This window comes from Capra hircus, chromosome 1, assembly GCF_001704415.2.
Source record: "Capra hircus breed San Clemente chromosome 1, ASM170441v1, whole genome shotgun sequence".
In the NCBI taxonomy this organism is placed as follows: Eukaryota; Metazoa; Chordata; class Mammalia; order Artiodactyla; family Bovidae; genus Capra; species Capra hircus.
Window position 1 is genome coordinate 71,279,532 of NC_030808.1, and position 25,635 is coordinate 71,305,166.

General features: G+C 33.7%; 1 protein-coding gene across 9 annotated transcripts in view; it reads right to left on the minus strand.

The window, feature by feature from the left end:
- Window positions 1-25,635, minus strand: part of DLG1 (discs large MAGUK scaffold protein 1) — a 266,358-nt gene that overhangs the window by 32,150 nt on the left and 208,573 nt on the right. For 4 of the 9 annotated variants that reach the window (XM_013963629.2, XM_013963622.2, XM_018046434.1 and 1 more), the window contains 3 exons: window positions 12,414-12,528; window positions 7,415-7,591; window positions 4,036-4,105 (listed from right to left, as the gene is read on the minus strand). In XM_013963629.2, the coding sequence (XP_013819083.1) occupies window positions 4,036-4,105; window positions 7,415-7,591; window positions 12,414-12,528 (362 nt within the window). Of the gene's footprint in view, window positions 1-232; window positions 333-4,035; window positions 4,106-7,414; window positions 7,592-12,413; window positions 12,529-25,635 lie in introns of all 9 variants that reach the window. The other 5 variants (XM_013963625.2, XM_005675082.3, XM_013963609.2 and 2 more) reach the window with 2 other exon arrangements.

The window sequence follows — 25,635 nt, forward strand, 5'->3', positions numbered from 1 at the left end:
TAATTCTATTTTAAACACAGCGTAAAAATATCATTTACTTTAAGAATCCCTAAGGGGCCAGAAAAAGTTAAGATTGGTATGCGAATTAATTTATGCTTGTTAAGTCGTCCCTAGTTAAGATAAATAGTAACCTGTTGCAGCTCTTGAAACTGTCTCCATGGTAACAACCAACTGCAGGGCAGTAGGTCCCTCTACATTTATCTTCAGTTGACCACTGGATCCACATACTTACGGTCAGCATCACTTGTTTCCTGCTCACTCTGGTCCTTGTTCTTGTAGAAGGGGAATTTTCGGGAAAAGAGGTTCTTTTTACGCTTGTCATTGAATGACTGCTGAAGAAGAGAAGGAGGGGCAAAACAAAGGGATGTCTACTGTCTGTGTGTACAAAGGCCCAGCCTAGTAGCTCTGTGAAAGCTGACTCTTGTGACCACAGTGTGCAGTTTGTATGTGAATTTTGCTTTCATCACATATACAGTAAATTTCTAATTTACTATTAACTTCTCTAATTCTAACATTTTAACTGAAAGTACTGAAAAATTTAAGTTTATAAATTAACTTAAGGAGTATAATTCAGTGATACCTAAAAATAATGAGTAAGTGCTATTTGATTTTAAGAAAAAAAAAAGGGAAGAGTAAACCAGATTAGCTACCACTATAGTCCACATCAAATTCACATCTGTTTATATCAGTCCATATTCTTTGAGAAGATTTCTAGGTGCTCTATAGCCAAAATTACTTTAGCTATTCAAATATTTTTAATGGTTTACATAATAATCTTCATTTTCCTCTGGCTTTAGCAAATTTTTTCCTTTTCTCTCTCTGTGGCTCCAACAAACTAACAAAAAGCCACTACTAAAAAAGAGAACCAAAAAAAACTGAGAAAGTTGCTAGTGCTGAAAATTTAAAACAATCTTTTTTTAAAAAAAGAATCAGGATAACTAAATGCTTATGGCATGAATCATGAAATGGGAAGAAAACTAAGATGTGTCCATCAAGCACAGAGTCCAACAAAAGAATTATCAGTGCTATGTAACCAAGGAAGAAGATTCAACTTTCCTGGCTAATTTAAATGCCATCATAACTGATGTATTAGCCTTTCAGCTCTACCATATTATCTATTTTTTAAGTATATATAAATAAAATGGAACCAGATTCAATCCACTGGCACGATGTCCTGAATAGGGAATAAAAGGTTTGATGCCTGTAATGCCAGAGAGACAGCTGAAATTCTAGTAGTTTATACATAATTGTTATGACAGCCGATTTGATGGTCCCTTATTGCACAGATGTCTGAAACACGGTTTTTCCCTTCTTGAATGTCCCATTTGTGCATTCAGAGTTTTAAAAGCATGTAGCACAAAGAAAGATGAGGCTAAAGAGGAATAGCTTCTTTTGTAATTTGTCACAGGCACCCATGTCTTGAAGGAAATGGCCTTGTGACACCAGGAATTATTATTATTTTTTGAAGTGGGAACAACATAAAGGATAGAAATTTTGTTTTAATTTTTTTTTAGTTTATCCATGTCATATGATGCTATCAATATTTTGAAGTATATCAACACCAGATGGTATTTTTTGGGGGTATGCCTATATTTTCAGTCATGGGATGTCAGGTGATTAAGGCACTGAAAACGATTAAAGTGACTTTAAGATCAAATTCTATTACTGAAAAGATTTATTTTGGTAAGAATATTTATGAAAACTTTTATTTTTATCTTTTCATATCAACAGTTCAAAATTAATAAGTTCATAGTCATTAGTCAAGTGGACTGTTTTGATATTAATCTTAAAAATATGAAGGCTCTGATAAAGAAAGCAGAAGTTAAAAACTAAGTTGAGGAAAAAATATTGTGGAGAAATATAAGCTTATAGTTTCATAAACTGTCAAGTAGCATTATTTAGATAAAAACTTTTGCCTGAATCCAAATTTTAGAAAACAGAAAGAGAAGAAAATAAGTTTCTGCAGGAAAAAAATTCATGGTAATCTAATTTAGGGAAGGAATTTTTTGTTCATGACAATCACTGATTTCAAATTTAGTAATAATTTTAATGCCATCCAATAAAACTGATACATTTTTAAGTAAAGGTTATTTACTCCTCCTACTGCATATATAGTGGTCAGAGTCAGTTTCACAGCAAACAACCAAAAGAAACATGAAGTTTAAAATGTTTTGATTTTTGATATCTTTGCAGTTAGCCAAAATGAGATATCATAAAGATATCATAATATAGGACAGAAAGAAATGCTTGTTAGTCAAGAATGTATTAATTGTATTATATCTAACATCCTGCAGGTGAAGAATTTATTAAAAGTGAAAAATAGCACAAGCAAAGAGGATGAAAATGTGTAGGGAAAACACAAAACTGAAGAAACATACTACCACTAGTGTCTTTATATTTTCAATACAAAACAATCTGTTTAGTTACTTATTATTATTCATGCTATACTGCAAAAGAGACAGTGCAATAAATATAAGGACTGATAAAACATTATAAATTTATGAAACATATATCAAATATCTAGATATAAAATTTCCATATGCAGTATTTCAAAATAGCTAAATGAATGTTAAGGATGTTAATGAGAACCTGAAGTGTTTTTAAAAAGTCTGTATTGGAAATAAAGTCCATAACCTACCACATAAGGACAGGAAAAGAAGAGCTTAGAATGGGAAACAGTATTACAGAGAGATGCAGTTCTGTATCAATGGCAAGCGTATTTTTACCCCACTCAGTACCATGCATACTTTGGGTGCTGTGTTAGAACACAGTGACTGTGTATAAAGTTGGTTATAGTCAACAAACAAGACTAAGATTTAAATATGTCGTTAATTCAGTTAACTTCTTACAGTTTGAAAGGAAAGTTACAACATGCAATTTCTTTTTCAATACACTGAAAAAGTATTTACTAAAATATTTTAAAAGATATTATAAACAAGCATGAAAATCACTGTATATATTTCAAATCCTGAGCATCTACTTGGGGATATTTTTCTTCAAAGATTTTCGATTTCAAATATTACTTCAGATTATACTGTATACTTTTGTATTTTCTGAAAGGTACAAATAAATTAAAAAAAACTTATTATTCCCCAAATAACTGAATACATTATACAATTTACTGATTTAATTTTTTTTATCAAAGACTATATTCCTTTAAAATATTAAAACTTTGAATGCTTAATGATATCAGACATGTACAAAGAGTAGGATTAATTTATTTAGAGTTAATTTTCCATATTCTTTGAGAAACTTGATCAAAAGATGTATAAAACATTTGCTTTAGATGTAAAAATCCCCAAATATAAAACACTGCTATAAACAGTATTTCAACACAGTATGTGTTCAGCTCTTTCCTCAGGCTTATTGCTAGAATATTCCATTGCAGTATTTACACACTGTGATATCATCCTGTGACATTCACCAGATTCAAGAAGGACTTTACATGAAAACAAAAATACATCTAAAATATATATATATAACAATTTTGATATATTTCTTGCCCATTTACAAAGTCCTCCTCTTGATTGTTCCTTTATTTCCTTAAGATAAAAATTCATATTGATTTAAACATTTGAAACATGGATTCTATTAATAAGTAATATTAGAATAAAGGAGGAAAAGAACAAGATAATTTCCACACTTGCAAAACTCCATAAACTTACATCATGAACTAGTTAATAATTTGGGGGGAACCTATTTTCTTAGAAGATGTATTATTAGTTATAGCAATTAATACTGTTGACACAAGTTTCTGAATAACTGTTCATCTATGTGAAGGTTGAATTCATTTCACTTTAAAAAATAACAACCAAAAGTATGTTAAGAATATACCAAATGACAATTCTGATAATCTGGAAAAGTCTGTGAAATGGGTGCTTTCATTTAATAAATTGCTTACTCAAGCAAATCTATTATTGTAAACCACCAATGGCAAGAGCTGTTGTTAATTTTTATGGCGAGGTCCTTCTAACTTTAATAATGTAGCTCAAACAAGAATTATGAAAAAGTCAATAACAGATTTCATATACGCACCCCTTTATCTCCTCTTGCTTTAGAATTGAATTTCACTGTTTTTAATCGGGCTCGTTCTTTCTTCTCAACCCTGGCAAAGCACAGATCATTTTTTAAGTATAATAAACATATTCAAGGCTCTAACTAGAAATCATCAGGACTGCTACTTTAATATGGAGCATTTTTATATTTTAAAGCCTTTAAAAGTCATTTGCATCTCACAATTAATAACAACTTCTGAGAAATGAAATATAGGGCTCATTTTATTATGAAACAAAACCACCTGTGAAGTATAAGTATGTATACTTATATATACACTCAAATCCATAACTATACTGAAATTATTATGATGTACCACTTCTGAGTTCAGCAATTTTCCAGGTTTTCCATTTGTTCTGGTTTTGAATATTTAGCTTATGGAACACATATGCTAAAAATTCAATGTCAGAGCGAAAGCAAATGAAGTAAAGTGTTAACAACTGAGGAAAGTAGATGAAGGAAATGTGGGTATTCTATGTACTATTCTTGTATTTCTTTTGTACTTATATTTTCTGCAGCTCTGAAATTTTTAAAAATAAAAAGGAGGGAAACAAAAACATTTAAGCTTAATTCCAATGATATATTTCTATAAATACATAAAATAACCATTTACAGTACACAAAATATGGTTTTAAAGTATCTTTGGAAGGATACAGAAGAAATGGTAACCTTAGTTAACTTCTCAGGGAAGAAGGTAAAATGGGTGGGTGGGGAACAGGGTGCAGAGGGGGCCTGTACAGCTGTTAAAATCTTTTGAATTTTAAACCTTGTTGAAAGTGCTACTTTTGAAACAAGCAAGCAACATACTACAACGTATATAGTGTACAATCTACAGCCATGTATGAATATTGCAACCAGTATGAATCTTGAAAAATTTCATACAAATTAAGCTTTATAAATCCTTGATTTCAGCATAGCAATTATATTAGTATATAGCAGAAAAACCTACCAAAAAGCCTATGAATAAAAGCATATCCTTTTTTTTTTATCATCTAACTATAAAGTTTTACCATGGGTACAGAATAACCCTAGCAGTCACAGATTTAAAATTTTTGTTTTTACTATTCCAGAGCAACCTTGAGGGTCCATAATAGGAATAATTAATTTATAATTTTGCCAAGGCACTTATTCAGGGCACTGAAAAACTAACATTTAGTGAATGAACATTTACAACTCAAATGGCTTTGTTTTCTAATCATTATTTTGCTTACTAAATAGTTGAGTGACTTCAACTGTGTTTGTCAATACTGTTCCTGAAAGAAAGCTAAGAACTGTAGGAACTCCAAGTCCTTGTGCTATTATTAAAGATGATAGCATTCTATGTAAAAAAATACAAGCTTAGAATACACTGAAGAATGAAATGGCATAATTGGTTATGATTTCATACTGTAATTTATGGCAGGAAAATTATATTTTATATTATTATTCACAAATTTGGGAATTTGTAGAGGTGTCAAGGTGTATCTCTTTTATCACTCTTGGCTTCAAAATCCAACCTTACAGAATTTTTATACAAAATGAAAAATATTTCTTTCCACCAAAGTCAGCTGTATTTCTCATTTGTTGCAGACACATGTAAAGCCTTTGCAAGATAAAAGATTTCCAGAGATAAAGGCAATTTTTAGGAACTCTGACCTTGATATTTAAGATGTGAGGTTTCTATTGACTCAACAAGGCAAAGAGGAAGCATTTCTGTGTTTAAAGGATACTATATTCTATTCTAGGGAAGAAGTTATGCTGAGGGTTGCATTGCTAAAAGAGGAGTTGTCACCAAATAGTTGGATCTTGCTAAAAATACGGATCTAGCCAACAACAGTCATAAATTCCAAAACCACAGTTACAGAGATCTTCACAATATTTCAACATTCTTCAAAGCCTATCAACAGATGTACAAATATATATATGGTAGAGAGGTTTATAAACAGGCATATGATTTGGCATAAGTATCAATTTAGAGTCTCAACAAAATAAGTATATGTCCAATTTATTAACAAGGAAAGAATAAGTTTATTATATCATAAGCTTGACTAGAAGTGAATTAACTAGCTAAAATAAACATTAATGACTCTCTGACAATTTTCACTGGCTATCTTAAAACTTAAGTTTTAGGCAGTGATTTAGCTGAATCAGATCTCATATATAAGTTCTTTTGGGGAAATTATGAACTGATGTTTTAACACCTTTCCCGTAGAAGTAGAGACATCCAATAACATTTCATTGACCTCAGAGAGAGTTGTTGGGATCACCTTTTTCAAAGAAACTCTGTACTTAACCACTTATGCCATTAGATGGTAAGTATGCACCAGTGAGTAAATCACTACAATAATCAGTTAAAACAAAGAGGAAAGACTACTGAATGCACAGATGATTCTAAATTAAACAAGAAAAAGAGATGATATCTAAAAGAAATAAACATTTCTAAAAATTTAAAATATCTAAAAGAAAATTTTAGATATTTCTAAAATTTTGCATTTAAAATGCTTTATCTTTTTTATCTAGAAGAGGCAATTCACACAATCAAAACCCCTGAAAATTTGAGTTTTAACACCACCTACAAGGGAAAACTCATAGCTCAGTCAGTAAAGAATCTGCCTGCAAAGCAGGAGACCTGGGTTTGATTCCTGGGTCAGGAAAATCCCCTGGACAGAGGAGCTTGGCAGGCTATTGTCCATGGGGCTGCAAGAGTTGGAATGACTTAGCGACTGAAATCAAATCACCACATGGGAAAATTATAGAGGTTTTTAATTCTTTCTCTACTGGTATAGATCTGTGGCACAGGCACTTAAAATATACTTACTTTGTTTTTAACAACTAGTAGGAACTTTAGAGAAATTTCTATTTGGGGGCTTCATATTCTCTTACTATATCATTGGTTAAAATATAAAGTGAAAGGAAGTGAAAGTCACTTAGTTGTGTCTGACTCTTTGTGACCCCATGGACTCTACAGTCCATTGGATTCTCCAGGCCAGAATATTGGAATAGGTAGCCTTTCCCTTCTCCAGGGGATCTTCCCAACACAGGGATCAAACCCAGGTCTCCCACACTGCAGGTGCATTCTTTATCACCTGAGCCACAAGGGAAGTCCCAAAATACTGGAGTGGGTAGCCTATTTCTTCTCCAGCGGATCTTCCTGACACAGGAATCGAACCGGGGTCTCCTGCATTACTGGTGGATTTACCAAATATGCTATCAGGGAAGCCCAGTTACAATACAAGGTGAATAAAATTAAATGGCTGTGAAACACAATATAAAACACCAAGCATAAAATCATCACTTCAGTAAAAGAAATTTTAAAAAATCCCAGCAATTATTCACGGTGCCCAATTTTCAAGTGGTAAGACTCTAACAGACTTATATTTACCTGCGTTTACTGGGAATCACCCCAACTTCATCACTTTCGCCATCTGGTGTAACCTGTCTGGCTTGCCACCATTCATCATCAGAAGCATTAATAACATGGAGGATATCTCCAAATTTGAAGTTCAATCCCTGACTAGGAAGGCCACTGTCTTTAGTCTTGTCATAATCAAAGAGGGCCCTAGATTAAGAAGAAAAAAGTCTGCATTTCTTATAATGATATTATCAATATTAAATAAACAAATCCTAAAAGTATATATATAATTTAGGTAGATAACGAAACAATGTACCACAGTAGGCAAAACAATGCCAAGCTCAATTTTGTGTTATATACAAGACGACAATGAGAGTAAAAAGAAATAGCAAAATTAACTTGTAATGGTGACAGACATACTATTCTCTCAATAGTGTATGAGAAATTTATATTGTGTGAGAAAATAAAAAAACATACTTTTAGTACAATCCAATAGCAAACTATACTGAATTCTAAAATGAAGACAAATCTGGTGAGTTGCTCTAAATTAATAAAGTAAATATTAGAGACTCTCCTCTTTGACTAGACACACTTGGGAAAACAAATTTCCTGACTGATCTGATTCATCATTTGTGGACTTCAAGGCTAGAAGAACAGAGTGATTATTTTCCCAGGTAAGTATTTCTTTCATTTGTTCATAAAACCAGAAGTAATAGGGTTTTCAGAGTCAATAACAAATATGAAAACTAATTACACATGACTATATGATGACTTAACAATTGCCAACTGTTTTGGAAAAAATACTGTATTAATTTAACATAATAATTTCAAAATGTTAGGAATATTTTAAAATTTGATAATAAGAAAATAATGTCCTACTACTTAATTAGTGTACAATATTTAAAGAAATTAAAATTCTTATACTCAAAAAACTTCTCTTAAGAGTAGAGGAAGGATCCCAGCAACTACATTTAAAATATAATTTATTGATTCTTTTGTTTTAATTTGGCAATGGGAAATTAGGATACAAATCATATTTCTTTTCATGCTACTCAACTTTTAAGAAGCTGTCTCTTGAAGTAAAACTGAAGAGGGGTGAAATTAATTGACAGCTAAATGAATGAACTAGTTAATGCTCTTCAAATGTGTTCTTTCAAGTCTTTTCAGTGGCTAACAGTGTAAAGGAAATAGGTGAATCAAAAGTGGGAAGGTTTACTTTAACATATATTAAAACATATACAACGCACTGGATTTTATTTGAAGAAAGAATTCTAAAAGTATAGAATTCTACTGTAAAAATTAAGATTATAAATTATATAAATGCTAAAGTCATTACTTCAATAAATTCTGAATACTGAGGAAGCATCTTTCTACTGGCAAAATAGAGTTAACATCAAAAAACAAAGGCTTGATATAGTCAGGCATTTACTAAATATTTATTTAAAAAGGTAAAGATGACAAAGATTATGAAGATACAAATAGAATACAAGATAACAGAGTAGCTTAAGAGGTAGAACAAATGCCACAAGACATTCAGAAAAGGGAAAACTATACCTTAACATTTTTATTATCATAAATTAAACTTTTGAAGCAATACAACTATATTACTGATAAACAATGGAGAAACTCACAGGTTCTACTCCCTATGTTAAAATTTAAACTTTGCCTTTTCGTACTTTGATTCATAAAAAAAGGGAAGTACTCATGGAATACTTATGTGGGTTATTAATCATAAGAATATAATGAACACTTGTTAATCTACTATCCAACCTAAAGGTTTCTACACAAAACTTTTATCAGTGACTCACATTCACCTATGTATTTTTCTCCTCGATCCTGCTTTCCTCAGATTGAGTTAAGTGCTAATTACAGTACAGCCACTATTCTGAATACAGAGTTTATTATTTTCTTGCTCTTTACCCTTTTTTGCTGTTGGTTTGATTTTATCACACACATATGGATGACTATGTATTTATATATGATTTTACTTGTTTCAGATCTTTATAAAAAAGCACCATACTGTACATAGTCTATTGTAGCCTTAACTTCATTCTTACATTTGAAATTAAAAATATATTTACCAACAAGAACAATAAGACTTCTGGTTAATTATGGCAGATTGGCTACATGTGTCTACAGGCATGCCTCATTTTATTGTATTTCACTTTATTTCACTTGGCAGATATTGTGTATGTTTTTTCTCCCCCACAAATGGAAGGCTCTCTGTTGGTTTGGCATGACTATTGGTGTCATTTTTCTGACATTGGCTCACTTTGTGTCTCTGTGTAACATTTTGGTAATTCTTCCAGTACTTCAAACTTTTTCATTAATATATTTATTATGGTGATCAATGATCCTTAATTTTACTATTGTAATCATTCTGGGGTATCACAAACCATGCTTTTATAAGATGGTAACTTGATAAATGTCTGTGTTCTGAATGATCCACCAATTGGCCCTTTTCCCCACCTCTCTCCCTTCTCCTTGGGCCTCCCTACTCCGAAACACGACAATATTGAAAATGGGCCACTGAATAGCCCGACAATGGCCTCTTAAGTATTCATGTAAAAGGAAGAGTCACAGGCCTCTCACTTTAAATCAGAAAAAACAGTTATGCTTAGTGAAGAAGGGATGTTGAAAGCTAAGATAGGCCAAAAGCTAGGCTTCTTGCATTAGTAAGCCAAGCTGAAAAAAAATGAAGGTTCTACTTGAGTACACAGAAGAATAATAAGAAAGTGAAAAAGCCTTATTGCTGATACTGAGAAAATTTTAAAGGTCTAGATAGAAGATCAAATCAGCCATAACATTCCTTTAAGCCAAAATGTAACTCAGAGCAAGGCCCAAACTCTTCAATTTTGTGAAGGCTGAGGGAAATGTGCAAGCTGCAAAAGTTTGAAGTTTGGTTTCTAAGGTTTCATGAAAGAAACCATCCCTCTAACATAGAAGTGCAAGGTAAAGCAGCAGGTACTGACGTAAAAGTTGCAACAAATTATCCAGAAGATCTAGCTAGGATAAGTAATGAAGGTTGTTACACTAAACAACAGACTTTCAATGTGGACAAAATAGCCTTATATTGGAAGAAGATGCCATCTAGAACTTTCATAGCTACAGAGAAGTCAATGTCTGGGTTCAAAACTTCAAAGGGCAGGCCGACTCTCTTGTCAGGGCTTAATGCAGCTGTGAGTTTAAGTTAAACCAATGCTCATTTACCCTTCTGAAAATCCAAGGGTCTTTAAGAACTATGTTAAATCTACAGTGCCTTCTGCCTGTGCTCTAGAATTGAAATAACAAAGCCTCGACGACAGCACATTTGTTTACAACATGGTTTACTGAATATTTTAAGCATACTGTCAAGACCTACTGCTCAAAAAAGATTTCTTTCAAAATGTTACTACTAACTGACAATGTACTTGGTCACCCGAGAGTTTTGATGGAGATGTACAATGAAATGAATGTTATGCTGGGACAACTTCCATTCTGTAGCCCATGGATCAAGGAGTAATTTTGACTTTAGATGCCATTAAGAACACTGTTGATTCATGGGAAGAGGTCAAAATGTCAATATTAATAGGAGTTTGCAGGAAATTGATTCCAATCTTCATGGATGACTTTGAAGGGTTTAAGACTTCAGCAGAGGAAGTTAGAAACAGAAAGAGAACTAGAATGAGATGTGGAGCCAGAAGATGTGACTGAACTGCTGCAATCCTATGATAAAACTTGGAAAGATGTTTAAACTCAAAAGATGAGGATGCTTGTGGATGAGCAAAGAAAGTGTTTTCTTGAGGTAGAATCCACTCCTGGTGAAGATGCAGTGAAGCTTATTGAAATGACAAGGTATGGAAATATTGCATCAACTTACTTGATAAAGCAGCAGCAGAATTTGAGAGAATTGACTGTAATTTTGAAAAAAGTTGACTGTGGTTAAAATACTATCAAGCAACATTACATGCTCCAGAGAAACTGTTCATGAAAGGAAGAGTGTTGATCAATTTGGCAAATTCTACCACTGTCTTATTTTAAGAAATTGCCACAGCCACCTCAAACCTTTAGCAACCACCTCCCTGATCAGTCAGCAATCATCAACACAGAGGCAGGACCTTCCATCAGAAAAAAAAAAAAAAATTAAAATTGCTCAAGGCTCACTGACAATTAGCATTTTTTTAAGCAATATTTTAAAATTGAGATTATATTTTTTAAGAGCCATAATGCTATTGTACATTTATAGACTACAGAACAGTGTAAATACAAGTTTTATATGCACTGGGGAACCAAAACATTCATGACTTCCTTTATTGTGATATTCACTGTATTGTGGTCTGCAACTGAACCTAGAAAATCTCTCAAGTAATGCTTGCATTTTCTTTCCATCCTAAAACTCACTAAAATGACAATAACAACAACAACAAAAGATAAATACAAAAGAGAGATGACAGCAGGAGAAGACACAGTTTAACATGGTTTTGAATGATGATAAATTTAGAGTAGAGGAAGCTCTAAATGGCGAATCTGAAGAGAGGGATTGAAACAAAATAACCGAAGGAGATTTACTCCATAAGACCTAGAAATGCTCACAAATTAGAAGTGCACGCTACCCAGGTAGGCAGAGACAAATTACAGCAGTGAACACGTAAGGACTGGTAGAAATTACCACAGTAACTAAATGTTACTCAAAGAAAGAATATTTTATTATAAAAAAGATACTGGAAAAGAAAACTATTGGGTGATATGTCATGACAACTTAAAAAAATTTCTAGTCCTTTTGTATTTTTTCTGTCTTTATCATACTACTATTATTCAAGATGTTATATAACTTTCATTAATAAAATTATAATAATATCCCAAAGACATACTATTCCTAAAAGACATACTGTCAAGAAATCAATCATAAAAAACATTTCCTTGGTTTTCAATACTGCATTTTCCTTGCAATATACTTTTCTATAGTGAAAACTAAGTCATAGTGAAAATCCTGAAAGAACTTGCATGCATAAATGAAGACTGCTATAACTAGAAATTTAAAAAAGTTTACCTGACATAGAGGGATCGCTTCTGGCTAGTTCGAAGAGAACCTGAACCTGAACTAATGCTACTATTCATCATCTGCTCCCGTAAGTCATGTATTTTGGCTTCAAAACGACTGTATTCTGATAGAAGAAAAAAGAAAAGTAAATTCATATTTTATATCCTAAAAAATTACTTAAAGGTAAAGTATTAAATATGTAAGCTGTCTTATAATTGAGTAAATGTGGTCAGACTCTTAACAGAGTAATCTATACAAGATTTTGCCCAATATGTAAATTTTAAAACTTAACAATCTTCTAAATGTACCATAAATTAGAACTGGCTGATAACAGTATTTTCAGCATACTATTTTAGAGTTCATATCACATTTAATAAATTAAAAGATAATCTCCATGCATCAAATAGCAGTATTAATCTTACTTTACTGTTGAATTTAACTGTAAATTTTAAAAAGTAGGATTTATTTAATTTCTATACTAAAAAAAGAAGTCTAAAATAATTTACACTAGACACTCTGTTTACTGACTTTTTCCCTGTGAAGACATCAGCTAATTATATTTTCAAATTATACAATGTGGGCAGGGTCAGTAATATGGGGAAAATATGCCTTAGAAGCTAATGAAATTAACTTTACTTCAACTCATTTTGTAATTTATAAATTTTCAGAACAGCAAAATAACACACAAAAAGCAATCTGAAGGAATAAATATATTATTTAAGATATTTTTTATAAAAAAACAAATATGATTTTGAAGATGATTTTAAATTATTCCATACATTAAAAACTACCAAAACTATTAATAACAAGTTTATAATCACTTAAAAAATAGTGCAATTACATGATTATACCCATTTATATCTTTTTCTCTATTTGTAATAACCAACTGTCTAACAGACAGGTCAGATACCATCAGATTTTCTTATAAAACCAGTCTCATAACAAAAGCAAGTTATGTGTCTGGGGTGTGTGTAGTTTAAGAAGACAAAAAGTAAATATGATTACTGCTGCGTTACTCTTCGTTTTACCACAGTCACCAAATTTATTTGCTGGATACCAAGACTAATTAATTGTAGCCTGTCAGGCTTGTCTGTCCATAGGATTTTTCAGGCAAGAATACTGGAGTGGTTTGCCATCTCCTTCTCCAGGGGATCTCCCTGACCCAGAGATCAAACCTATGTCTCCTGCAGGTGGATTATCCCTTACCTGCTGAGTCACTGGGGAAGCCAACTGAAGCAGCAATTCATCAAAAACTCAAAAATATTTAAATGTTCACAATAATATATATTCTTTTATTGTTCTTTAAAACCATAATAGAAAATTTAAAGTATAAAAATTAGACTGATTAATAAAAAATGAATCCCTGACAATTCAACAAATATCAACTCACGGCAAATCTTTAGGCTGTGAAGACACAGCTAAGACACACATTGACGAATGAAGACATAGGTTAAAAATATGAAGTGAATCTTGAGTTTATACTGGCTCTTCTAATTAAAAATTAGTACCATTAGGTTTTTACTTAATCTCTTAATATTCTGTTAGAAATATACACTTGAGCACCATTTTAAAATCACTTGGAATATTCCTTCCTAGGTGTGAATGCTGCCAGATTGATATAAATCAAGGTTCACTTATTCATTTTTATTTTCAACTTCACTTTTTAGGGTTACTTTGCAAACTTTTCATTTTTTTTTATAGATAGGTAAAATAGTCCCAAAGTCAAATCTATAAAACAAGAATATTAAACAAGGATATCCCTTTCTCCCTACCCTATTCTGTAGGGTAATCTTCCATTTAAAAGGTTTAATCTTCCATTTAAAATAATATAAGTAAAACTATATGTTCACACAAATATGTTTATACTTATTCTATATTATTTTAGTAAATGTATATTTTATACATATTTTGTAATTATGTATATATGTACACACACATTTATTGCTCTTCCTTCTTTAATATAACATACACATCTCTCCACCTTGCTTATTTTATTCAGTAATAAGTATAGCAGTGGTCTTACTGCAATAATAGTAAGAATGCTCCACACCATATACAGATGTCCCTCCTTTTTTTTTTTTTTTATAGCTACATGGTTCTTTTATTTCTAACCTCTGTCTCTGTTACAACAAGATACTGTATAGGGTTAGATTTTGCTTTACTATCAAATCTGAAAATTGTTTTCTTTAAACAATTAAGGTGAATTAACTTTTGATATGATTGAAGTTGTGTGTGTGAACTCCAGTTCTAGTCATACTATTCTATGTTTATATATTGAATATATATGAATATATTTATAAATATGCCTTTTATATAAATAGCCTGAAGCAGATTATATATTCCAAGGATGCCTCACATTCCATATGGTCTTGTACTATGTGACCTTGCCATTTCCCCATCAAGAGGTGAAGTCTAATCCCCTTCTTCAATTTGGGCTGGTCTTATGACTCAACTGTAAGCAAGTGAATATGGTAGAAATGATCATATGTGACTTTCCAGGTTAGATCAGAAGAGTCCGTGGAACTTTTTCCTGGTTCTCATGGGGTGCTTGATCTGGAGGAAGCCAGGGATCATGTAGGAAGTCCAAGCACCACTCTGTAGAGGTCATGCAATAGTGCTCTGAGCCTAAACCTTTAGCTGGTACCAAAAGTCACAAGAAAAGGGGAGTGAAACCATATTGGAGCTTCCGAAGTAGCTTATCCATCTGCTGACTCCCATTAAGTGACTTCAGTCTATGCTACAAGGACCATCCAAGCCAAAATTCTGGCTGAATTCCTAATCTACTGAATCCATAAAATGATTGCTATCTTAATCCACTGAGCTTTAGGGGTAGTTATGAAGTAACAGTAACTAGAACACAGTCTCACTGTGCAGTCTATTTTATTTGTTCATGAATATATACACACACACGGACAAGCCTTTCTATGTTTATATATATATACATATACACACGCTAGATTCCTAAACAAGGGATCATATATATTATTTAAATATAATATATAAAGTATTTATATAAAATTTGTATTTTACTAAACATGTTTATAAAACATTTATATACATGTAATAAAATATATCTACATAAAATTTATATATTTATAAAAGTAAAAATATAAACATAAAATTAGGAATCTTTATTCTAACAATAACCCTTTGTTTGGATTTTGGCCCCTACTATGAGAAATCTCCCCGAATCTGATTTGAAACATTATCCGTTTATGTTAATAACTTCAAAGCAATCAGAAAGTTTATTCTATGTTATTATTATCAATATTAACAATTCTACCCCCACTTTCTGATAACTGCAACTTCTCCAAATTGTCACAGCATACAGTTTTTTCGTATTATACATTCTTTTCCTTATTAACTATCTTAATTACTAATACCAGTCTTTATATCAATATCTCTACCATCATTTTGGGTGTTTGAAGTTTGTTCTGTCTTCTCAGGAAGGGTTATGTGAACCCTAATTCTTCACTAATATATTTGATTGCAGCCTTTATATTTCAAGCTCGTCTGTTTCAGTTTCTTTCTCTGATTCTTAAGTATATTGACTGCAATGTCTCCTATAAACCACTGCTGATGAAGTTCTGATGACAACATTTTCCTTTTTTTAAAAAACATGTTTTGAGGGCCTGCAATTTCACCAAAATATTTTTCTTTTAATTTCAATAATTTTATTAGAATATTTCTCGGTGATTGTTATCACCTTGAAAGTAGAGAGTGAAAAAGTTGGCTTAAGGCTCAACATTCAGAAAACGAAGATCATGGCATCTGGTCCCCATCACTTCATGGGAAATAGATGGGAAACAGTGGAAACAGTGTCAGACTTTATTTTGGGGGGCTCCAAAATCACTGCAGACGGTGATTGCAGCCATGAAATTAAAAGACGCTTATTCCTTGGAAGAAAAGTTATGACCAACCTAGATGGCATATTCAAAAGCAGAGACATTACTTTGCCGACTAAGGTCTGTCTAGTCAAGGCTATGGTTTTTCCAGTGGTCATGTATGGATGTGAGAGTTGGACTGTGAAGAAGGCTGAGCGCCGAAGAATTGATGCTTTTGAGCTGTGGTGTTGGAGAAGACTCTTGAGAGTCCCTTGGACTGCAAGGAGATCCAACCAGTCCATTCTGAAGGAGATCAGCCCTGGGATTTCTTTGGAAGGAATGATGCTGAAGCTGAAACTCCAGTACTTTGGCCACCTCATGCGAAGAGTTGACTCATTGGAAAAGACTCTGATGCTGGGCAGGAGGAGAAGGGGACGACCCAGGATGAGATGGCTGGATGGCATTACGGACTCGATAGACGTGAGTCTGAGTGAACTCCGGGAGTTGGTGATGGACAGGGAGGCCTGGCGTGCTGCGATTCATGGGGTTGCAAAGAGTCAGACACGACTGAGCAACTGAACTGAACTGAACTAGGTACCTGGACAAACCTTTTGATACACAGTTTTAATTTCTTTTTTTAATTTTAGAAAGTTTTCCTGTTTATACATTTTTATTATTTGTTTAGTTGTACTGTTTTTTTCCTATGAGATTCCTATTATATGTATGTTGAATATCCTCTGCCAACGTTCTGTATCTGTCACTCTCAAATCCATTATTATTTTTTAAAAGATTAATATATTTTTCCAGATTGAAGTAATCACAAACTGTTTTTCCTGAACCATTTGAGAGTAACTTGCTACTGTGATGTCACATCACTCTTGAATTCTCAGTGTGTATTTCCTATAAATAAAGATGTTTTTTAATACAATTACAAAACCATCAAAATTAAGAAAGCAACATTAATACATTACTACATCATGCTCACATTCCATTTAAGTTTCCTCAATAATATCATTAAGAGCAAATTGATCAAGTTTGAAACCATGAGTTGTCTTATGAGAGTATATAGGCATTTAAACTTGTATTTTAAAACATCCCCTCCAGAGAGAGCAGTTCCTCAAATCTCCTTGACTTTGCAATCTTACTACTGCTGAAAACTACAGGTCAATTGTTTTGTAGAACTTCTCTTTAGATTTGTTGATGTTCTCACATGATGAGTCCTGCAACTTTGGCAAGAATGTTACAGAAGAGATGTATGTTTCTTCCAATGCACCCTGCCAGGTGGTATACATTTTTGATTTGTCCTATTACTGATGCTATTAACTTTCAGCACTTCATGAAGCTTGTGTCTGCCAGGTTTCTTTACTGCAAAATTATTATTATTTTTTCAGTTGCAAATAATAAGTTATTGAAACTATGCACACTTCTCCATTCTCATCACACTTTCAATTAACTTATTTATTTGTATTAGTAAAGACTCATTATTTCCTAGTTCATTCAGTGGATTACTATCAGGTATTATTATCATCAATTTGATGCTCCAATTGTTCCCTACTTTGCCGACTAAGGTCCATCTAGTCAAGGCTATGGTTTTTCCTGTGGTCATGTATCGATGTGAAAGTTGGACTGTGAAGAAGGCTGAGCGCTGAAGAATTGATGCTTTTGAACTGTGGTGTTGGAGAAGACTCTTGAGAGTCCCTTGGACTGCAAGGAGATCCAACCAGTCCATTCTGAAGGAGATCAACCCTGGGATTTCTTTGGAAGGACTGATGCTAAAGCTGATACTCCAGTACTTCGGACACCTCATGTGAAGAGTTGACTCATTGGAAAAGACTCTGATGCTGGGAGGGATTGGAGGCAGGAGGAGAAGGGGACGACCGAGGATGAGATGGCTGGATGGCATCACTGACTCGATGGACGTGAGTCTGAGTGAACTCTGGGAGATGGTGATGGACACAGAGGCCTGGCGTCCTGCAATTCATGGGGTCACAAAGAGTTGGACATGACTGAGCGACTGAACTGAGCTGAACTGAACTGGCCTTTTGAACTGGATTATGTACCCTTTTGACATGCCTCCCATCATTCCTGGAGCACCATGCTTTCTGGCATAAAATACTACAGGATAATCTAATACTTTCCCTGCCCAACTCTTGAAACAAGGTATTTATCCAAACAGCCTTGGCAATTTAGATGGGAATGGTAAATAGATGGGGAAACAGTGGAAATACGGCTAACTTTATTTTTTTGGGCTCCAAAATCACTGCAGATGGTGACTGCAGCCACGAAATTAAAAGACGCTTACTCCTTGGAAGGAAAGTTATGACCAACCTAGACAGCGTATTAAAAAGCAGAGATATTGCTTTGTCAACAAAGGTCCGTCTAGTCAAGGCTATGGTTTTTCCAGTAGTCATTTATGGATGTGATAGTTGGACTATAAAGAAAGCTGAGTGCTGAAGAATTGATGCTTTTGAACTGTGGTTTTGGAGAAGACTCTTGAGAGTCCCTTAGACTGCAAGGAGGTCCAACAAGTCCATCCTAAAGGAGATCAGTCCTAGGTGTTCATTGGAAGGACTGATGTTTAGGCGGAAACTCCAATATTTTGGCCACCTGATGCGAAGAGCTGACTCATTTAAAAGACCCTGATGCTGGGAAAGATTGAGGGCAGGAGAAGGGGACAACAGAGATGAGGTGGTTGGATGGCATCACTGACTCAATGGACATGGGTTTGGGCAGACTCTGGCAGTTGGTGACGGATAGGGAGGCCTGGCATGCTGTGATTCATGGGGTCACAAAGAGTCGGATATGACTGAGTGACTGAACTGAACTGAACTGAGTATTTAGAAACCAAGATCTGAGTCTTAGGTGTGCTGACTGCTATTGGGGTAGCACTGAGCCCAGACCTTTTCAGTGGACTGAGCTAGAGAATTACAATATATGTATGTAAAATAGATATACATTTATAATGTTTATATTTGCATAAATGGAAAACAATATCTTCATACTAATTTTTCAAATTTTAGTATTATATGGTATATATTTTTCCCCTTTTCTGTAACTCTCTTCTCAAACAGTGAAAGTTACAGATAACAATACCCTTAAAATACATATTCATTTGATCAATATCTTTATGTAACTAGTCTTCTGTCTCTAGTACCATCTACTTTCCAGACTGGATTCAGACCAGTCCAATGTGTAACCATCCCATTTTGCTCAGGCTCCCACCTCTTACACCAGGACAGCTTCTGCCCTCATCAGGGGTCAGTCCTATTGGGTTACCATAGCTGTCCCCTACCTTCCTGGTCTTGCAATGCACCTAACTACCTTGCTATTCTTCACATACAATGGTTTTAATACAAAATTGATCAGGATGTGGAAAGGAAAGAATTCTTTAATTTTTATTTTTAAAAATTTCCTGTTTTTTACCTACTTGCTTTAAATAACTATTGCACTCCTAAAATTAATTTTTGAAATAAAATGCTTCTTTATTTCTAATAATTTGAGTTCTATTAACTCATTTACATTTTTCTTCCACATCATCATCAGTTTTCTTTAACTTGTTTTGCAATATTAGGTTATACCTTTCATTTGTTTTCTGGGCATGTCTTTCTGGCATACTTTCACTGTAGAGACATTATTCTGATCCTTATATTCATTTTTCAAATAGGTTTCCATTGGATTCAATCTTGATCCTTTTATGTTGTTCATTTTTATGTAATTAGTTTTCTTGAACTTTCAATTAAAGATAAAGAGTATTGGGTCAGGATTTTTCAAGTTTTCAATCTTCACAGCTCTAGAACTCCTTTTTGCTGTTTCTGTCAAGTGTTCAAAGATATATCTCATACACTGTGAGATTTCTGGGTACTGTTCTTTCCTCCCATTCATCTGGACCTTCCAGAAGTTCTCCCTTAGTGAGAGGCATTTAACTAAAATGGAGCTATAGCTGTTAACTGTACCAAGGGGCTCAGACAGATCCAGCTCCTTCACACCTTACTGAGATACCTTGCACTCACATACAGACTGTGCAAAAACCCTTATAGCTTCAGATGCTGTTCTCAAATTAATCAACTGCATTTTTTAATAAGTACAGACTGACTCTCAGGCTTCTATCACTTCTCCTTGTACAGATGCTGATATCACTATCACAGGGTCTTACAGCTGTTGACAGCTTGTTTATTCTTGTGTGTAGTTTGGGGCACATAGGGATATCTTTTCATCTGATTTTGCCATTCTAATTTTTTTCTGGGAGTGAGGAGGAGGAAGTTCTGGGTGCTTCAGTTATCTTATTTTGTATGTTCTCTTTATCCCCATAGGATCATATTAGTGGCTATCCTAGAAAACTATTAGGAAATGATGAGTTTTATCACTTATTTTTAAAGTTTTGTAACCTTTAACTTTTTAATCTTTTAAATATAATTTATTTGTACACTTGTATAATTTTATTTTTAATAATCACTGTTTAACAACTAGTTTGCAAAATTTCTGAAGGTTTAACAACCGACTCTTGTAAGATAGTACCTCACTGAACTTTTTCAAAAGTGACTTCTGTGATTCTTTAGCTCTCTGAGTTCCCAGTTTCCCTTCACTTTTTGTTTGATAATTCCTTATTGTCTTGGCAGTGCAGTGATCTGATGCTTTTTAAAAAATATTTATTTATTTATTTGGCCACACCAGATCTTAGTTGAAGCACATGAGATCTTCAATATTTGTTCCGGCATGTGAACTCTCAGTTGCTGTTTGTCGGATCTAGTTTCCTGAACAGGGATTGAACCCAGGCCCCTGCACTGGCAGTGCGGAGTCTTGGTCACTAGACAGCCAGGGAAGTCGCTCCAACGCTTTTAATTAATGTTCATTATACTTTATGTAGCATTATTAGTTGTTTTCAGCCATTTTGCCTATTGAATTATCCAAAGTCCTAGTATTCTACATTTTAGAAATTTAAAAACTTTCTATAAAAAGATCACATTACCTTTTACAGTGAGGCAGAAAATGTTCTTTGCTGAGATCTAAGTTACTACAAAGCAACTAAAGCTCAGATATTCAATATTTAGGATTTTAGAGACCTAAAGTAAATTCCTGACAATATTTTAAATTTGTGCCTTACTGATTTTGTTCACTCTGTTCAGATTTTCATATTTATGGTCTTTACTGACTATTAACAATTCCTCATAACCATCTGCCTGTTTTGAATGTACTTTAATACTTTCCTCAAAGTTAGTTTTCCTTTAAACCTCCCATTTTATTTACCTAAGATTTCTATCTTTTCTTTTAGTTTCAATTAACTCATACTTTCAGCTCTAACAATTTTCACCTTATACTCAACCTCTGTTATCTTTTCTTTTTATTTTGGAAGAAGAGTCTCATTTCTTTTTTCCTGTTAAGTGATTTGCATCCCTCTTCTAGAAATTACACCACAACTCATTTCAGGAAAGCTACCACTGGAGAGAGGTAAAATGTTAAGAGATAATTTCCACTAAGCATTTCAGAAATTTCTGAATCAAACTATATTCCCTGTCATGAAATATGTTAGGGAATCTCTGAACTATTGGCTATAAGTTAAACAGTATGTGTATGATTGCAAGAGGAGAGACAATATTTAATAGCCAACTTTCTGCATTTTATTTCCCTTTTCAACTTCTAATCTTAGTTTGTATCTCCATACTAGAAGTGAAAAGGTAGAAGAAAGCAGGTGGGAAGAGAGAGGGGAGAAATTTTATCTCCTCTAATTTCTTTGAAGCTTGCAATCCCATCTATGAAGAATAAAACTCATCCATACTCTGTAATGAAATATATTAATTAAACATCTGAGAGCAACAACTGTCAGAGAATAGGATACTAAGACTTGTCTCGAAACAAAAAGTCAAAGTTTCTGAGTCACAAGTCAGGCTGGTTGTTTTAAGTAGTTAGGAAAGAGTTAGAAAGGTATAGGAAGGAAAGTAAGTTACTGAAAAAAATTAAATTAGGAGCCTGCTACAGAACATCACTTTAAGAAATGACAAGTGGTTGCAAAGAAATGCTACTAATCCAATACAACCTCTCTACTCAGTCTCCAAATTTTCTGGTTGCTACTAAAAGTATTTATGAAAATAAGATGAGAAGATGTGTTAAAACTCCACCCCTGTAACTCTGATTTAAATCAAACCTTTGAAACTGAGAAAAGTGGCTCTGGCCAAACCTCTCAGCTTTTCTAGGCTTTAGTCACTTGAAGATTAGGGATAGCAACACCAATCTCGAAAATATTTTTTTCTCCTATGAAAACAAAATAAAATACCTCACAAATTTAAGATTTATCCACTGGGAAAGAAAATACATTTAATATATGTTTAATTCTTTCCCTTTGCTCTTCTTCTTTTATCATATCATTGCAATATAATTATTTCTGAAACAAAAAATAAGGTCTGAAAGTTACAGTATACAATGAGTAACAGTGAGATAAAATATTTACGTTTAGAACTTTTTGTGAAGGGAAGTAGCTTTACTATGCGGTTGAGAAGTATTCAACGTATGGAGACCATTTGGAACCCCAGAGTTGTCACAAAGATTATTTTAAGCTGAGGACATTTGACATTCAACAAACATAGAAAAAAGCCTTTTTAGAGCTTTCCTTCTATGAATAGAAGTAGCAATTTCTAGGAAACGAGGCTATTGTATAATAACTCTCCTTTCTTGGGGAGCTTTATGGCCTCGAAGTAGGTGGAAAGACTATTCTTACTGTAGACACAAACACTATCACAAACTTTCTCCTAAAAATGTTCTTTTCTTTCCTTAAGAAAACTATTTGTTTTTCCATTAGAAGACTTTTCTCTCCACTCCCCTTTCCAAACTCTGTTAGGCAGGTAAGTCTTTAACTTTAACCATTTAACACTGGTGCTGGAGAAGACTCTTGAGAGTCCCTTTGACTGCAAGGAGATCAAACCAGTCAATCCTAAAGGAAATCATCCCTGAATATTCACTGGAAGGACTGATGCTGAAGCTCCAATACTTTGGCCACCTGATGTGAAGAGCTGACTCATTGGAAAAGACCCTGCACTGGGAAAAGGTGAAGACAAAAGAAGGGGTTGGCAGAAAATTAGATGGTTAGACAGCATCACTGACCAAAGGAACATGAACTTGAGCAAACTCTAGGAGACAGTGGAGGACAGAGGAGCCTGGGGTGCTGCAGTCCATGGTGTCACAAAGAATTGGACACAACTGAACACCAATGACAATTTAATGACCTAGTTACTTCTCATACTTGTTGGCCCCCTGTATGCATACAAAATAAAAACTTTTCTTCTGTTAATCTGTCTTCTGTAAATTTAATTCATAGATCCCAGCCCCTAAAACTAAAAGGGCAGAGGAAAAGTTTCTTCTCTAAAAAGGGCTAGGAATAAATCTTAACCACTTAACAGCTGTGTAACTGGCAAGTTGCTTAACCTTCCTGTACCTTATTTTATTAAACTGTAATGAAAATAGCACTAAAAGTGCCTACTTTATAGGGCTTTATGGGAATTAAAAGAGTTAATAAATATGGTTAGATACCTGGCATACATTTTTTTCTATTATAGTCTATCACCCAACTCATTTGTCAAAAGTTCGTAAATTCTGGATATGTAGTAAAACACTAGAATAGTAATTCCAGTGCTTGTGTTTGATTTCTGATTGTAATTCCCCAAAATGACCAGTAGTAAAGCTCTAAAAAATATATTGTTGCTTATTTTTGGAGTTAGCAGAACTGAGGGGAGGTAGGAGATGAAGTCCTTCTAAATGTTTTTGTAGAGGTTTTCATACTTAGAGCCTATGTCATAAAAGTTTGAAGTATATAGGCTGAAGAATCTGTAACAGTATTTCATGGATGACTAATAGGCAAGCTATAGATCCTGAAAGATAAAAACTTGCTCTGACCAAAGACGCTTACCTCTTTGCATGTATGTATATATGTCAGATTTTCAATGAAGCAGAGAATCCAAAGGGGTTTGTCATTAATAAAGTGAAGATACTAACTGTAAGGAGATGACTAATTATCAGAGTATCAGGCAATTCCATTTGTACTTTGGAAAATAGCCCCCTCACTGAGAAAGAAAATTTGACTCTTATCTTTAATTTATATCCTTGGCCCTCACAGCAGTTACAGACTGATGATGTGGAAATTTTTTTTTTTTAAGTGCTGTATGACAAAAATACATTAAAACTACATAATTAATTAATATTAAAACATAAAGCCATTGTGTCACTGCCTAATGAACAAACATAAGGTAAGTAGCAATACTGTAAAGAGGACAGGTAAGTTCTCAAAGTACCCAAAACACGCTTTAAAATTTTAATTCTATTATCCTTGGTCTTCTGTCATTCTTTATAGAATGTAATTTTTTTCTCTCGGCCCATTGAAAGCCTGCCCATTCATTAGGCTTCCAGTTAAATTCCAATCCTACTCTATGGCATTTTTCCCTGTATAGCACACAATATGATTTACCTCCTTTTGAGTTTCTAAGGTAATGTTTGTTTTCTGTGCTCTATTGGTACTTACCTTGTGTTTATTAGGCAATGACACCACAGCTGTGGTAAAAAAAAAAAAAAACAGTACAAATCAATACTGCCAGGCTAAACACTTATCAAAATATTCCTTGTGAAAAGTACTTACATTTTTTAAGGCAACAGACCTGGGACTGAATCCTAGCTATTGCTAGCTTTTATTTGAGTCTATATCATCATCTGTATATAGGGATAGAGCTATGTGTTTCATAAAGCTCCAGAGCAAGGCTTAAATAAATAAAAACAAATAGGCACCTAAATAAACATATAAACTATGTTAAGTGTTGTGTGAAAAATATCAACAGTGCTAAAAGAAACGGAATCATAAGAGGGAGCCAATCATATAAATAACAGGGGGAAAATATTCTAAGAACAGAATGAACAGAGAATTAGGAAAATACCTTTTGTAATCAAGGGTCTGAGAGAAGGACTATATGGTTAGAGCTTAAGGAGCAAAAAAATGACTAGAGGGAGTGCAGTAGAGCCAAACATGTAAAAGTGTGTTCAATCACACATGGCCTTGCAGGCTCTATTAGGATTTTATTCAGAGCATAACTGAAAGTGTTTTAAATGGGAAATGATACAATCCAATCTTTTTATTTTAAAAGATGATTTTGGCTGATGGTCTGGAGAAAGTACAAGAAAGAAGTAAGGAGGCTATTAGAAAAGTTCAGGTAAGATATGATAGTGGGTTTGGTCAGGTTAGTGGCCAAGAAATAGAGGGTGAGAAAAGGGAAGGGAGGTCAAGGCTGAGTCCTAGTCTTCTGACTTAAGCATCAGTGGAAATGCCATTTACTGAAGGAGTAAAAGAATTGTTTCAGACATGCTCAGTTTCAAACATTAGGGAGAAATACAGCTGAAGAAATCAAATAAGATGTAACGTCTGGTGTTTAGGAGAT